This window comes from Xylocopa sonorina, chromosome 2, assembly GCF_050948175.1.
Source record: "Xylocopa sonorina isolate GNS202 chromosome 2, iyXylSono1_principal, whole genome shotgun sequence".
Taxonomy (NCBI): Eukaryota; Metazoa; Arthropoda; class Insecta; order Hymenoptera; family Apidae; genus Xylocopa; species Xylocopa sonorina.
In genome coordinates this window covers 13115904-13132304 of record NC_135194.1, presented here as the reverse complement: position 1 = coordinate 13132304, position 16401 = coordinate 13115904, and the positions used below count along the sequence as shown (strand labels likewise).

Here is a 16401-nt window from a genome sequence, read left to right as displayed (position 1 = left end):
TGATCGAACGATCGGTAACGCGTGGGTTCGCTCGAGCTGGCTCCGATTTCCCCGCTCGGTTCCACGGTAGGCACGTGGAAAAGCGGAAAGGCATGCGTGTGCGATCGTTTTCGTCCGGCGCCGCGCGGAGAACGTGTCGTCGTGAACCGGCGTTCCGAGCATTCCTTCGTACAGTAGGTGCTGCTGATGGTTATCGATTATTGAAATTTTCACTCGCTTATCGATAGCTATCGATATCGTTGACACACCCAAAAGATAAAAAAAATAAACGGTAGACTGATCGATACCATTTTTTTCTTGCCACAAGGGCACTCATATTAAGCAAAATGATTTTATCACATGAAATTTTGGAAAGCCACAGCCCGTTATTGGATTTAATACGTTGAATAGATGTTCATTATCAAAAAGGAAACAAGACACGCCTAAATGTAATGCGTCTCTTATTTCTGTTATAGAAGGAGTTAAAATAAATTCAATTTATCGATATCTTAATGATACAAAAGTGTCGGAGAACTATCAGATAACAAAATCGATGTCTATCGATAGATAATCGTTGGCTGCGCCTATGTACGTGCACCGATCGAATCGTCCAAGGATATATAATAAGCGATATCCTCTGCGATCCTCTGTGTTTTGTTCGAGCAGAGATCACTCTCTCGGTTCGTGCGTAACGAAGGGAGAACACGCAACAGGTAACGATCGCCATTGTGCGTCGCGATCGCGAGACAGAGGAGACCGGAAATCGGCCGCCACGAGAGTAGGCTGCGGCTAGTCACGAGGAAAAGAAACAGGATGCGTCGTGGCGTCGTAAATAAGTGAATAACTGGCCAACGAAATCGCTTCCGTGATTACATGTCACCAGCGTCGTTTTCTTTCGTTTTTTCTCCCTCCCTCATTTTTTCGTTTCTTTGGGATACGCGTTCGTTCCATCGGCCTCCACTCGAATTTCGAGCGCGACCGAGAAGATCGACCGACGAGAGAGATGCGTACTGGCGTACGACGAGATTCGTTCGAAAACCCGGATGCCCCTCGTTTCGGAATGTGTAAACGCCGAACTCTATTCTTGAACTGTTCGTACGACGTTGACTGCCGCTGCTCGCGCTGTCCCAGACTTCCTTCCCATCCTCTAACACTTTTTCCACGATTCCACCAACTACCACGAACCCTTTTTTCCCCGTGTGACTACTGTAGAGCATATGGTTATGGTTATTGTCGCTTGTAGTCGTTGTTAACTGCATGCATCGAGCTCGTTCGTCTGCGATTCATTTCGCGACCGGAAGTCATCGAGAAGAACAGAAATTAACTTTTCAATAGAACAATAATATTTCAAGTATCTGCAACGAAAATTTTGTTTCATAAGGGGTTGACAACAGCCCCTCGTCAAATCAGACGAAATATCTCCACGAGCGGGTTAAAAGGATTAAAGGGAGTATCGCGTGGTAACGTCCGAAAGATCAACACGTCCGACGTGTCAGTGTTCCTTACAAAGTTTCACAGGCACGTCGGGAACAATGCAAACTCGATATTCCCCCGTCCGTTGTTTGACGTACGAGCTTGAACCGCCAAACGGCTCGTCGACCGTTGAAAGCACGAGATAGATGAAGAGTCCGTCGCTGTTCAACGGCCGACGGACTTGGCCCAAGGTAGCTGAAAGTAATGGAGTGCATGCGGGCCAATGTATTAATCAAGACGGCATTGTACCCGTCCCCGCGCCCTGTTAAAGTGTGCGCGTCGATGTCCGGGACGAGTACCGTGTGGTCGTCGGGATAATTGAATATTTCTGAACGGACCCGTATCGAGTACGAATTTTCTACCACGCCCGTGGAAAACGCCAACCGGCTCGATTAAACTGTTCCAATAGAACCGATACCGGCTGTTCTTTTCCGATAAGTCAATTATCCCTGGTTAGAAAGTTGCACCGTGTCGAAACGAGAGCCGTGAATTAATCTGTTGCATTGTACTTTTACCCCCTGTGACTTGGTCACCGAAACAGATGGAAAATACCTGGTGCTGCCTTCCGGAGAGCTTCACATTCGCGACGTTGGACCTGAAGACGGATACAAGACCTACCAATGCCGCACCAAGCATAGATTGACCGGAGAAACAAGACTGTCTGCTACCAAGGGACGCCTCGTCATTACCGGTAAGTGACGAGCACAACGATCGATCATCTTCATCTTGATCGAGACCACGATTCTGATTCGATCCGATTGTTCTGTTTTACTTCTCGTCGGCTCCAAAGGAACGCGGGGTGGGTTTTCGTTGTTACGAACGCGGAGGGCGTGAACCATTTGTACGGGTGTGTTTTTTTACGAAACGGCAATCAGAATCGTGTTTCCAGTTTCGAACCTGGACGCGTAGAACGCGGAGTAACTCTCGTTTTCCTCGCGAAGTGAAGTTGAATTAAATAATTTAATCTCTGCGATTCTCTCTCTTTATTTTATCGTTCTTTTTGTTTTCGTGGCTCTAATAACGCACCGTACAGTTCCGCGAAATTAGCTTATCGCGGGGATACACGCGAGCCGTGTAAACGGGGATCCTTTTGCGATGTAAATCGTTGGCCGCCACGCGTGATACCGAATTCGTGTTTGCAGGTCGGGCTCTAATTACTCTTTTATCGCGGAAGCTGGAGCGTTTTCGGGAAAGTTTCGTCTGGGTTCGAAACTGCTGCCTGCCGGGGGCAATTGATTTTCCACGAGACCAGAGTAAACAATTCGAGCGTCCAACCAGCCTGGTACAATTAAGCAATTAAGCAATATATTGAATGGATGCGCCTTGGAAAATCAATTGCCTTCGGCTGTCGTAGTCACGTCGATGTACGTGAAATCTTTTGGACCAATCAGCTTGATCGAATCGACGCGTATAGTATCAAACGTACTGTATATAATTAAATCGCAAAGTACCCTTAACGTTATCGACAAATTTAGAATAAGTTCGTGTTTTTCAATTGATTAAAATAAGTAGAGAAAGCTCGCGTCGAAATGCACGTACTGATCACGAAGATCAGGCTGATTGGCAAACCTGAATGCTGGGACAGGGTACCCCTGCGGGCACGCGCCACCGCCCGCCCATTATTTGACTCTTGGCATGATCGGTTTCGATGAATATCTGAACAAAATATACATATACTTCCAATGAAAAGAAAAAAAGGCAAGAGAAAAAAAAAAGTGTAAAGAGAACAAATTGTACGAAACAACGTAAACTTTTCTTCCGACGCTTTGCGGCGCCCTCACGCGATCTCCGGGCTCTGTCCTTCGCTCTCGCGTGGTAAGTCAAACGTCACTCTAATATCTCACACGAAACGCAACGATTCTAGCCAGTGAACACGTGGAATAGATGCGATGCTCAATGCGGCTGTCAGTTTTCACGTTCTCGTTCACGACTCTCTTTGTTCCCATCGCGCACCACGTGTCGCGGGTTCTCAGTCGCGTCGCGATGCAAAACCACCACGTTTCATCTCTCAATCCGACGACGAGAGGACGCACAGCTCCGTTAGGCACAGAACCATTCTATCGTTAACGAAGCGATCGGTGAACGGCTGGCAGGCGAGTCGTCCTGTCGGAACGAACGCGCGGCTCCGACGCGAGTCGACGAATCGCGTGGTACCGCGCAATTAGACTAACGACGGCCAAGAGATGCAGTAACGAGAGTCACAATGACGACGGAGGGTACCGAGCAGGGGGCCCCACGCGCCTTGAACGGCTACCGACTAGTCATAGGCGCTTTTCGTTGTGAAACAGAACCCGTGGGGAGCGTACGACCAAAGTTTCCTACGATGGACAACATTAACGGACTTTCCACGGAATCGAAAAGCAATTTACCGCTCCTCTGCCCTGCCCAAGGATTCCCGGTACCGGTCTCTAGGTACGATATATCTCTGATCACCGATGACCGATACACGCATCGCCACGATCGAAAGAAAGGGAACCTCGAGACGTGTAGGCAAGACTAAAGAGAATTGTGGGCCGTTCGGAATGTTCGACGGTTGACCATTTTCGAATAGACTTCGGCTGGGAAAAATGCTCCTCGCATCGAATAGATCGTTCGTCTTCATTAATACGTTGGAAATAAAGAAGGGTGGCCCTTGGAACGGTCCTGTCTCCCACAGGGGTTCCCCGTTTCATATAGGAACAGATAAGAATCATGGAAATTCTTCTCCGCGTGTCCTTTAGAACCAGTAGGCAGTGTCCGTCCAAAGATCCCCTCGACCGACGACATACGTGGATTCAGGACGATGGTGAACGGAAGTCAGGCTTTGGTATGCCCTGCGCAGGGGTTCCCCGTTCCCGTAAACAGGTAGAGAATCAATTCAGAACGGTGGAAAATCGAAATGTCGCGTCTTCGCTCGCTTTCTCACCCTCTGTCGGTGTCTCGAACGCGTGCGTTGCTGTTTGATTGCATAATCAGAGCCGGTTGGCAGCGTGAGGCCAAAATTCCCGACCATCGACGACTCCAGGAGCTTCCGTACGATTAAGGACGGCTCCGTGACCCTCGGTTGCCCCGCACAGGGATACCCTACCCTGGTGTTCAAGTAAGTCCCGACTCGCGACGATCGATACCGTCTCCTGTCTCTTTTTTTACGATCTCTGGACACTCGTACGCAGAACCCGTGGGAAGCGTCCGGCCGAAATTCCCGTCCGTGAGCAATATTAACGGTCTGACGGTCGTTACCAATGGAACGCTGCCTCTTCTATGTCCCGCGCAGGGATTTCCAGTGCCAAGCCATAGGTATGCTTTCAGTGAATATCAGAATATTTCGAGGAACAGAGACTAGGGGTGTTGACAAGGGTTCTGTCGCGTGAAACTGGCGTAGAACTCGTTTGACAGCGATGTACTACTTTTCAGGATATCTTTCTTCTGTTCTAACTTCTTCCAAAGCTAGGCTCTGACGTGCGATTATCAATTGCGTTAATTGCCTAAGTGACTGCAATAGATTTTTATGACGGAGTACACTGCGTTACATAAGCCTGTTGACAGTCGCTCAGGACAGCTGTTGCGCAACCGAGGAGACCTACAAATCAGAGCCTGCATAGGCTGACGCTATGGGTAAAAAAAATTGGCGAACCGACATCTCTCGCGGACCCCACGTTAGTTTTTCGCGGTCGTTGGAGTCGGTCCAGGGGTTCCCCATCCCTCGCGCAATCAGGCCCGCGGTTCCCGTCGTGCGAACTCAATTTGATAACGGTTCAGAGCCTGTGGGCAGCGTGAGACCGAAATTCCCGACGATCGACGACACCAGAGGATTCCGAACGATGAAAGATGGCTCTGTGACGCTGCTCTGCGCGGCCCAAGGGTTCCCTGTCCCGGTACACAAGTAAGTCGACGAAGGGTCCGCGAGCTACGTCGACGAAAGGTGGTAAAACTTCGCTGTTTTCCCTTTTCTATTCTTCTCCTCTTTTTTTTTCTTTCTTTCTTTCTTTCTTTCTTCTCTTTTCGTTCGACCACGATTTGCAGAGCCCGTGGCGAGTCAACGACCGAAACTCTCCAGTACGATCAACTTGATCGGACTCACGACGAACACGAACGGGAGCTTGCCGCTTTTCTGCCCCGCCCAAGGATACCCCCTTCCGTCCTATAGGTAGGGGTGCCTGTTGATAAAGTTTTCGAGTTACCAGATCACCCTCGAGCATCTAAGGCTGCCGTTCTCTCACCGAGTGCTCCTCACCGAGTCGCACAGTTTCTAGGACACTCCACCTTTGTTCCGTCGGGATCAAAGGAGAAGTGGCCGTGCTAAATAACCGACGTTAATCCGTGTTTGAAAGCGTAACTATAAATTACAGCGCAACAGATGCTCGGGAACGGGGTTGCTCCTCCCGTTGCGCCCGTATCGACTGACGCGATTCTTTCGGTACCCTCGTGATTTCCCCAGTGGGTTCCCTGTCTCCGTTCTCGTGTATACAGAACACCGCCGTGTTACCACTGTTTCTTATACGCATTTGTTCGCCCCCTTGGGGTTGCTCGCAGAACCCGTGGGGAGCGTCCGACCCAAGTTCCCGACGATGGATAATTCTCGTGGATTCATCTCGGGCCTCGAACAGACTCTGACCCTGCTGTGCCCTGCCCAAGGATTCCCTGTTCCCTCGCATAGGTGGGATAAGGTCGCTCGATAACTTCTCGATACGTCCACGATCTAACATCGTCTCGAACAGAGAAACGTGCTGAGGCGCGATCGTTCGTTGCCCTGTCCTGGCGTTCCGCGCGATTAATTCGACTCGTCGATCGCGTCTCTATCGAAGCTCTTTTCCCATAGAACCGGTGGCCAGCACCAAACCGAAATTCCCGATGACGGAGAACTCGCGTACGTACACGGTCCACTACGATCAGCCGCTCACTCTGATGTGTCCAGCTCAGGCGTTCCCCGTTCCAGCCTTCAGGTATACACAAAGTCGCGATGGTGCGCGCGAGATCGATACGCGACTTCCGTATCGAAGGAACCGCGCGCGGCTGGGAAAGAACGCGATAGCCGACGCGAATTTCCACCGCGTCCGCGGACACATTCTTCGACGCATATCTCTTCCTCTCTTCTGTAGAGCCCGTCGCGAGCACTCGACCGAAATTCCCGTCGTTGGCGGACTCGCAGACATTCAAAGTGGCACTCGGTGGTGCGATGACGTTGCTGTGTCCTGCCCAAGGGTTCCCCGTTCCGTCGTACAGGTAACACGCCCCATCCCCTCTGTCTTGGCTCATCCCACGCGAGCGATGTAACCATTTTTCGCCACTCAGAACCAGCATCCAGCACGCGGCCACAATTGTCCGGTCCCAGCGATCTTCTGCGATTCAGCGCCTCTTCGTTGAAAAGCGTGACCCTCCTGTGCCCCGCTCAAGGATTTCCAGTCCCCATCTATAGGTACGCAGCGCGCAAAACTTTCGCGATTCGGGAACAATGAGCACTCCTCGTAACCTTGACGAGCTTTAGACCCGTTCCGATGGATGTAGGTAATATACCTATTCTATTGAGAGGCTCGCGAACTCTTTCCGGGCACGTAGCCCGCGCTCTTTTAGGTGAAAAGAGCCGGCAGCCGCCCCTTCGTAGGAAAATACAAAGGGGAGTCCCTATTCCAGCATATTCAAAGACACTCTTCCTAGCTTCTTCTTCACACGCGGCTCTCTCCGTCTCTACACCGCTGTCACGCGTTCTGTTTTTAGAACCCGCCTCGAGCAGCAAGCCACAGTTCCCATCTGTGAACGACGTCGGATTACGCGTAACGAAAGGCACGGGCCTCTCGCTGCTTTGTCCTGCACAGGCGTTTCCAGTCGCCACGTTTAGGTAGGTCGATATATCCGTCGGGCCGGGGCCGTTTCCACCGCGGCGCGGTGAAAATAGTCGGGACACGTCTCACGGTTCCCTCGTCCGTTCCTCGCGCGCAGTCTCACCCTGTCCCAATGCATTAGTCAAGCGGACTTGAAATGGAATTCGTGGATTCCGCGGACGAGTCCCCGTCCCCGCTAGAACGGGGTCGAACGAGGCGGCGTTCGCGTTCCAGCGACCAGCAGATTCGCAAGCAGTCTTCTTCGAGTTCATATTCCCGTTCCAAGTAGTCGAACCTTTTTCTAGAACCGGTTGGCTTTGCGAAGCCAAAGTTCTCGATGATCGACAAGAGCAGGACGTTCGAGATCCTGGAAGCGCAGAGCGTTACGTTGCAGTGTCCTGCTCAGGCGTATCCTGTCCCATTTTTCAAGTAAGTCCACGAGGAAAGCGCGTAGGGACCGCCGTAGGCTCTCTAAAAATCGACTCCTGTCTGATTGTGATCCGCAGAACCCGTGTCAAGCTCGAAACCTAAATTAACCGCCCTGGACGTGAAATCGACGAACCCTAGCACGATGCAGGGTACCATTACCACCCTACTGTGCCCTGTTCAAGGATTCCCTGTGCCAGCATTCAGGTAAACCGAGCGCTGTGTTCTCGATTCGTCTTCCAATAATAAATTGGAGCTGTCCTCGTGTCGGTAGGTAACGTTAGAACAACCAGTCTACCTTGGAAATGACGAATAGCCAGCGATCGTGTTTTGTGTCACGCTAGAACAGTTCCCTCGTCCCTCGTATGAATGGTTCGATCGATCGATCGTGGTTTGCTTGTTCTTTCCTGCGGATTTGATGGTATCGCGATTCGATTGATGGCACGGGCAATTAGAGAGATGGTTGTCGGAGTCCCTGTCCCAGTGGCACAGAGCAAACGGTGATTAGTTTCTTCTCGTAGAACCGGTGGCCAGCACGAAGCCAAAATTCCCGATGACGGAGAATTCGCGCACCTACACCGCTTACACGGTGCTCCGCGAGCAGCCTTTGACTTTACCCTGCCCAGCCCAGGCGTTTCCTGTTCCGGTCTTCAGGTACTTCAATAGCTGCTCTTTGATCTCGTCGAAGTATCATCTAGCGTGTCCGCGAGTATTAGCCAGATACTTGGATTCGATACGAGGGGACACCCAGTTCCAGCGTCAGGGATCCCGCGAGAACACGTCCAATTCGAGTTGAATGATCACAGTTGAACGATTTGTTGGCCAGAACCGGTGTCCAGCGCGAAACCAAAGTTCACGAACGCGGACATAAAGGTGGTGAGACCAACGGCGAGGTCCACCGCGGTGTCGATGACCTGTCCCGCGCAAGGGTTCCCTGTCCCCATAACACGGTCAGTAAACGCACCCCGTACCCCGGTCGTAATGGAATTTTTCTGTGATCCTCAGAGCCTACCTCTAGCGTAAAGCCAAAACTACCGTACAATCGTAAAGTCGAGTTTGTGGATGGGAGAACCAGCGTTGCAGTGAGTTTGATGTGTCCGGTGCAAGGTTACCCTGTTCCACTTTCGAGGTGAGACGATATTTAATCGCGGGCGCACGGCCGCGCGAGCCTCGCGGTCGATACAATTTCCCGATGCCCGTTCCGGTGTCGGTTTCGATCGACTCGCGCCTCGGCTTTCACGCCGTCGCCGCCTCAGTTAATTCCAATTTCACTTTGTCACCCCCGGGTTCCGCGTCGTTCCTCGACGGCGCGCGACTCCTGCGCCGCTTATCGCGATACTTTTCCCCGTAGAACCTGTTGGATTCAAGTCGCCCATATTCTCCACGGACAATAGCCTTAGTAAATACGCGAGGCGGCAGGGCACGAGCGTGGTGCTCGCGTGCAGCGCACAGGGATTCCCGGTGCCAACTACCAGGTAATCTCGCGTGTCTGCAGGATGTATCGCACGCCTTTTCCTAACGTGCTCGCTTAACCTGCGCATAGGCCGCGAGACCAGGGCAGCGCCCGATTTACTCGGTCGTAGGCTGTATAGACCGTTAAGTACGCGATTTTCTCTCGCTCGTCGCTCTTGTCGGGAATGTTGTTCCCTGTTTTCCGTAGAACCGGTCGGATTCAAGTCGCCGATCTTCTCCAACGATCTCAGTCTAAGCGCGTACGCGAGGCGGCAGGGCACGAGCGTGGTGCTCGCGTGCAGCGCGCAGGGATTCCCGGTACCAACCACCAGGTAATCGGTCACGAACATCTCGTAGAATATTCGACCAGTCTAACTGTTGCTTCGAGAGTAGAACCGTACGAGAAAGGAGGTATCGGAGTGGATCGTGTGTTTCGTAGAACCGGTCGGATTCAAGTCGCCGATCTTCTCCAGCGACGACAGTCTGAGTAAATACGCGAGGCGCAAGGGCACGAGCGTGGTGCTCGCGTGCAGCGCACAGGGATTCCCAGTGCCAACCACCAGGTAAATGTTCCTCGATGCGACTACCTTATCCGGACGCGTACGAGACTGACGCCGGATCGAACGCGTACCGCACGCGTTCCCCATGCGATCGATTTCAGAGCCGGTCGCAGCAAGGTCGCCGAGATTAACGTCCGACGATCTGAGCCGTACGATCAGACGATACGAGGGTCAGCCCATCTCCATTTTTTGCGCCGCGCAGGGAAGCCCTGTGCCCACCACTAGGTAAAGAAATCAACTGTGCTCGACAGCTAGTATCGATTAAATCCTGCGCCCGTGAAGAACGCCGCGTCCTCGCCGCTGGTTGAATTAGTTATCGGTTATCGGTGCACGGACAGCCCGCTATCGATGTTACGTATCGATAAAACGAGAGCCGGTGTGTGCCTGAATTAATCGAGGGTCAATGTTGTTTAGAGCCTGTCGGGAGCAAGGCTCCAGCTTTTGCCGGGGACCAGAAAATCTCCCTGTTGCTGCGACGAGTAAACATCGACGTTAGTCTCCTCTGCAATGCCCAGGGCCACCCCACTCCCATCTATAGGTACGAAACATTTTTCACTTGGATCGTACGAACCCAGGACGAGTGCCTCTCTCTCTCTCTCTCTCTCCGTTCTCTTTCCTAAGGTTGGAACCGGGTGGAATCAGAAACGCCGGCGAAAGAAAAAGGGGAACCCTGTCCGAGGGTGGATGAATTTTAACTTCGTTATTTCCGTTGCTTAGAGCCGATGGGGATAAAAGCGCCCGCCTTTCTGGGAGACGTTAAATCGTTCTTCTTCCTTCGCAAAGAGGGCTCGGAAGTGAGCATGCCGTGCAATGCCCAGGGGCATCCTGTTCCCATAACCAGGTACTAAATTACCCCATTGAAAGGCATCGACTATCGCGCTGAATAGGCTATGACTCGTCGTCCCGCGACCTCCTCGCGCCTGTTCGGCGAGGGGCTCGCGCTGTAAGGGAAGACCGCGACTAATCTCGCTTCCACGGGCTTGCGCAGCGGTTTAAAGAAGATCGGTGGTTGTTCACGGGACGATGATTCCGTAAGTCCATTAAGTGTCGACGGTCAGGTGCGAACCCTATTCCCTCGCGTGTATCGTGTTCGGTAAGACGATATAGTTAGTCCGGTAAAATAGTCGGTCTGCTTGGTTCGAAGGCGGTCTTCATCCCTGCTTTTGCTAATCTTGACAGAGCCTGTGGCCACGAGGAAGCCAAAGTTCTCGAGTGACGCAAAGAAGTCCTGGTACGATCGTGTCGTCGGTCAAGATCTCACCCTGTTCTGTCCCGCGCAGGGGTTCCCAGTTCCAACTTATAGGTATACCGTCAAATTTAACCGCTGGGTGTTAGTCAAAGAGCATATCGAGCTCACAGCATGGCCCTGTGTCTTTGTGCGATTCATTAGAACCGGTCGGCAGCAAAGCGCCAGCGTTCACCGGCATTTTAAAGGGTGGCTGGATGGAGATTAAAGCGGACACCAGTTTCGTGCTCTTCTGCCCCGCGCAAGGGTACCCTGTACCTTCATTTAGGTAATTCTTTCTTCCTCAAAGTATACTAATCGCGTCCTGCATAGCGGAGCGTCGATCATTCTACCGCAACGAGCGTACATGGTGACGTTTTCGCCAAACGAGCTGTTCATTTAATCGCGAGGGACCTCCGCGGAGGTTTCATCGAGGAGCATTGTTCGGCAATCGCTGAAAACTGAAGAGCACTTATCGGTTCAAATTGTTTCCATTACGCGTTGCCTTGGCCTTCTTTACGTCCGCGCAACCCTCCACGGTTGTCCGGCAAATGCGGACTCCCCCTTTTTATTTTTTTCTCTCGTCATTCAAAGTGGAACAATTAATTCTGTCCCCGCTCATCGCGTGTGCATTGTTAGAACCGGTCGGCAGCAAAGCACCGGCGTTCACGGGGGACGTGAAGGGCATTTGGCTGGAAAAAGGAGCAGGATCGAGCGCAGTGCTGCCGTGTCCCGCCCAGGCATATCCAGTGCCCGCTTTTAGGTAACGCCTCTAGCAGTAATTAGAAGAAAAAGAAGAAGAGAAACCGTGAAGAATAAAGGGGGGAGGAGAGGCGCGTCCCTTGCTAGCTGATCGCGGGTAGGCTCGATCGAAGACCGCGGAGAGAAAACCGCCCCAGGTTCAGACAGGATTGGTCTCGTCGACTCCTTTCACCGCGGATGCCCCTCCCGTTGTATCGATTCTTTAATCCCGTCTAATCGGGGGTCCCCTGTTCCATCAGAGTAATTACGTAATCGTACACAATGAATGTTGGCCTGGTTGACAGGCATTATCTTGCTGACAGCTTCCTTGTTTTGCATCTAATTAGAACCAGTTGGAAGCAAAGCGCCGGCGTTGATGGGGATCGTTAGAGGAATAATGTTGCAAGTCGCGGCGGTAACCAATGTCGTGATATTCTGTCCAGCGCAGGGCTATCCCGTGCCTTCATTTAGGTAAACGTAACAATTTTTCCAACGTAAGACTACATGTGTACACCGCGGGTGGTGCTGTTAACACGGTAACGACTACGCGCCTTCGAATAACCAACCAGCACTGTATGTCGTGACTAAATCAAAACCGCTGTTCTTCGTTACGTCTATGTCCACCATATTCTCTCGTCTGTACTCTCTCTCTCACTTGGTCGAAGGTTCTTACTAACACGTTTAATGCAACCTGTTGAACGCACGAATTTCTCCACCGCATGCCCGACGTGAAACTCTCGTAGAGCCGATCGGGACGAAGGCCCCGGCGTTCACCAGCGAGTTGAAGGGCGGCTGGCTGAAGAAGAGGGCCGAGTCGAGCGCCGTTGTCTCGTGCCCGGCTCAGGGGTATCCTGTGCCCTCATTTAGGTAAACACCATACGACCAGACGATGCTCGTAAACGTGTCGCCTGCGTGGCCTTTTTGAAATTGCGTGCCTGTGAATAGAGCCGGTCGGGAGCAAAGCGCCAGCGTTGACAGGTGACTTGAAGGGTGGCTGGAAACAAAGGGCCTGCGAGTCGACGGTCGTACTGTTCTGCCCGGCGCAGGGTTATCCCGTGCCCAGTTTTAGGTAAACTACCCTTTTTACGATCCGCTGCCGTTTCGCACGTCGCCCGATCGAGAGTGTCCTTCGTTACCTTTTGTGTCGTTAGAGCCGATCGGCAGCAAAGCGCCCGCGTTGACCGGCGAAATGAAACGCGGTTGGAAAGAGATCAGCACGCGGTCCAGCCTGGTGTTGACGTGCCCCGCTCAGGGATATCCCGTGCCCAACTATAGGTAACCGTTTTTAGCGGCTTGGTTTAACGAACGACGCGTGCGTTTGCTCGATAGAACCCGTGGGTAGCAAGGCGCCCTCGATCCTCGGCGAGAAGGGCAGTCTCATGGAGAGACGCACCGGTACGCACATCGTGATCCCTTGCCAAGGGCAGGCTTACCCTGTTCCAACGTTCAGGTAAATTGTCAATCGACGAGTAGCTTCTATTATCTACGAGAGGGTATTCAAGTTTCGCGTGAAGCATCGCGGTTACGTTTCTTCTCTCTTTCACGCGTTTCAATTATCCCTGGCGAAGAACCGGTGCAGAGCAAGGCACCATCGGTGGCCGGTGACGCGAAACGATGGCAGAAGACCAAAACGTCGTTTGGATTCGCGATGCAGTGCCAAGCGCAGGGTCACCCGGTACCAGCGTTCAGGTACTCGAGTCACACAGCACAAGTCTGTCCTCCTTATCGATCGTACCTGTAATTCCATCTCGTTGATCGAATAAACGAATACCTTTCCACTCGCCGGAGCCACGCTCTCGCGTGACGGACGTGCTCTTTTCCCCGACCTTTTCCACCGTTCCGTTGAGACGAGAGAACTTCCGAGCTCACAGAGTGTGTGTGTGTGCTACGATTGTTACGCCGCCAGAGCCGATGGGAGCGAAGGGGCCGAAATTCTCGAGCGACGATCGCGTGAACTCGTTTGTTCGCGCCGCGGGTGCCTCGTCGACGTTGCTTTGTCCCGCGCAAGGGTTCCCAGTTCCGTCGTTCAGGTAAATGACACATCTCCGCTCCAGTTAGACCACTTTGCCCGCGCGTTTATTTGATCTAGAGCCCGTGGGATCCAAGGCGCCAGCCTTTCAGAGCGACGCGAAAAGCGTCACCTATCTCAGGGCCGCGAAAACCGCGGTGGCGATTACGTGCGCCGCTCAAGCATCGCCACCTCCAACTCACAGGTAATTTTTACTTAAACCTCGATTCGCCACCCTATGTGGGACGTTCTCCTTTCACCCGAGAGTCTCCCACGTTTCGAGAGTAAGGGACAGCGGTGGCACGTTCAAGTGGGGCGCACATTCGCTTCGATGGAAACCTAGAATTTAACGTGTCTACGTTTTGCAAATGTCAGAGCCGGCGGGTCGAGTGTCGCCCAAGTTCCCGAAGTCTGCAAAGTCCGACTCCTTCGAGGTGGCAAGTGGCGCCGAGCTCAGCTTGCTGTGCGACGCCCAGGCGTTCCCTGCTCCCACGTTTAGGTCAGTGAACTCGGCCTCCGTTCGTACTCCATTCACCGTTTCCATTAATTTGGCACTTCTGTAGAGCCTGTAAACGGTGCCAAGCCTAGAGTCGCGTCCACTGCCAAGTACGACGTCCTCGTCAGCTACGTGGCCACCCCGGTAACGATGCTTTGCCCAGCGCAGGGTCACCCTCTTCCAGCTTATAGGTATTTACCACCGTTTCCGTTAAGCGATGTACGCCCGATTTCTCCTTTCTTTATATCCAGAGCCAGTGAGCGGCGCGGCGCCCAAAGTGCCACCCACAGCTAAAATAACGGTCTTCTCTTTACCCGCGGGCAAGGCCACAGCGATGTTGTGCCAGGCCCAGGCGCACCCTCTGCCAATCTTCAGGTACACACGCTCGCACGAGCAGAGGAGAGGAATTTCGTGAATATTCTTGCCCGTTTTTCTCGCGATAAGGGGCGGTGGACTGCGGGCCGCTCGAGTAAAACGTGAAGATATCGATTGCTCCTGGCTGGCGGCTGGGCTGCTGAATCTTTCCTCGTTTTGCTTTCTAGAGCCAGTCGGAAGTAGTCCTCCTCGGTTGCCGCCTAGATCGAAATTCGACGGGATGACAAAAACCGAGGGCCAAGCGTTGACGTTACTGTGCGAGGCACAGGCCAGTCCCTCGCCTTTGTACAGGTGAGCATCACGGGAGATCGTCGACGTGCCCCTCTCTTTCTCGCCTGCGTCGATCAATCTTTATCTTCACGTTTCTCGTCGCTCTCATCGAGACGCGATCGCGTGCCGTGCATCGACGACGCGTTCGACGACGAGCGACGCACCCCCAATCCTCGATCGTTGCAGAGCCACGGGGTAGCGTGCGTCCGAACGTGCGGGACAAGGATGTGAACGGGCTGAAGAGGGACATCCTAGTCGGTCTAGTGGTGGGTCTGCCGTGTCCTGTTCAAGGCTTTCCAGCCCCCACGTTCAGGTACGCGTAAGAACGTAAACGAGGGGATCTGAGACACGCTCCAGGCGGTGGCGACCCTGCTCGGGTACTTACACGGCCATTTTCTCCATCATTTCCTCCCGTTGTTTCGCTTCGACGGAGATCGGGACCGCGAGGCGGGTTCAGTCGCGTTCTTGCCGCTTTCAGAGCCGACAGGCAACGTCAAGCCGCGTATCGCTGGCGAACGTTACGAGGGTGGCAAACTCGTCGACGTCCCAAGGACGATGGTGGTGGCTCTGGACTGCTCGACTCAGGGATTTCCTGTCCCAGTGACAAGGTACTCCCGTCCCATTCTCGAGAACAGACGTTGATCGCGTTACAGAGGGCACGAACAAGATAGCCCCGCGCAGTTCGGGCAAGAAATTCGAAAGGGAGGTGGTTTTGGCTGCTAGAGGTCAGGATATCGCGTTGTATCACTCGCTTCAGGGATTCCCCGTACCCGTGACAAGGTAGACGTTCATCCCCCTAGTCTCCCGCTGGTTTCCAAAGTTGTCGTCGTCGTCGTCGATGAGTCAAATCAGTTGATAGCCGTACGTTTCGCGAAAGGCACGATCATAATCGAACGGAGGGACAGCGAGTTCGTTGCCAGGTAAGTAGCATGCGATGTTAATGCGTGGTCCACTCAAGGTACTAACCGTCGGGGAGGAGGATGAGGTATGTAACTGCGTGTTTGATTTCTCGCGAGAAGAGGGTCTCATGTGTGCGCCGATTGATTGGTGTTTTTCAATTGATAAATTGACGATAAATAATGCACAGAGGTTCGATCGAACGTTCCGTTAAGAGAATCGATACGCGCAAGATGCCTTTTTCTCGACGAGATCGTTTCAATTTGATTGACCGATTTGTTAACGGAGACCACTTACGAATAAATGTAGAAAAGAATGAAACGAATGGGGGACACGAGTTAGTTATTCTGGGCAATGAATGATATCCTTCCAGAACCGTCCGGTCGTACTGCCCCAAAAGGGACTGGAGACGGCCTTAATAAGTACCGCGGGGTAGAGGGCGAGTCTCTGGCGCTGGCGTGTGCGGCACAAGGCTTTCCTGCCCCGATCTCTAGGTACACACAAATTCCGTATAGCTTCTCTTTTTTTTCTTTTTGTGTTTGGTCGTTTGGTCTTGCTCCGCAGAGCACGGATCCTATTTTCGAAGCGTTCCATCCTTACCCTCTACCCCGTGTCGGGTGGCGGTACCGCAAAATGCCATCGAGATGTCGGACGTTCGACAAGAGCCGGAAAGAAACATTGAGACGGATAAGAAACGAGCG

The 16401-nt window shown here is 52.7% G+C and overlaps 1 protein-coding gene across 1 annotated transcript in view; it reads left to right on the top strand.

The window, feature by feature from the left end:
* Dscam1 (Down syndrome cell adhesion molecule 1) overlaps window positions 1–16401 on the top strand; it is a 56758-nt gene that overhangs the window by 14382 nt on the left and 25975 nt on the right. Inside the window, exons 7-8 of the mRNA XM_076910327.1 lie at window positions 1994–2143; window positions 14410–14533. Of these exons, the coding sequence (XP_076766442.1) occupies window positions 1994–2143; window positions 14410–14533 (274 nt within the window). The remainder of the gene's footprint in view (window positions 1–1993; window positions 2144–14409; window positions 14534–16401) is intronic.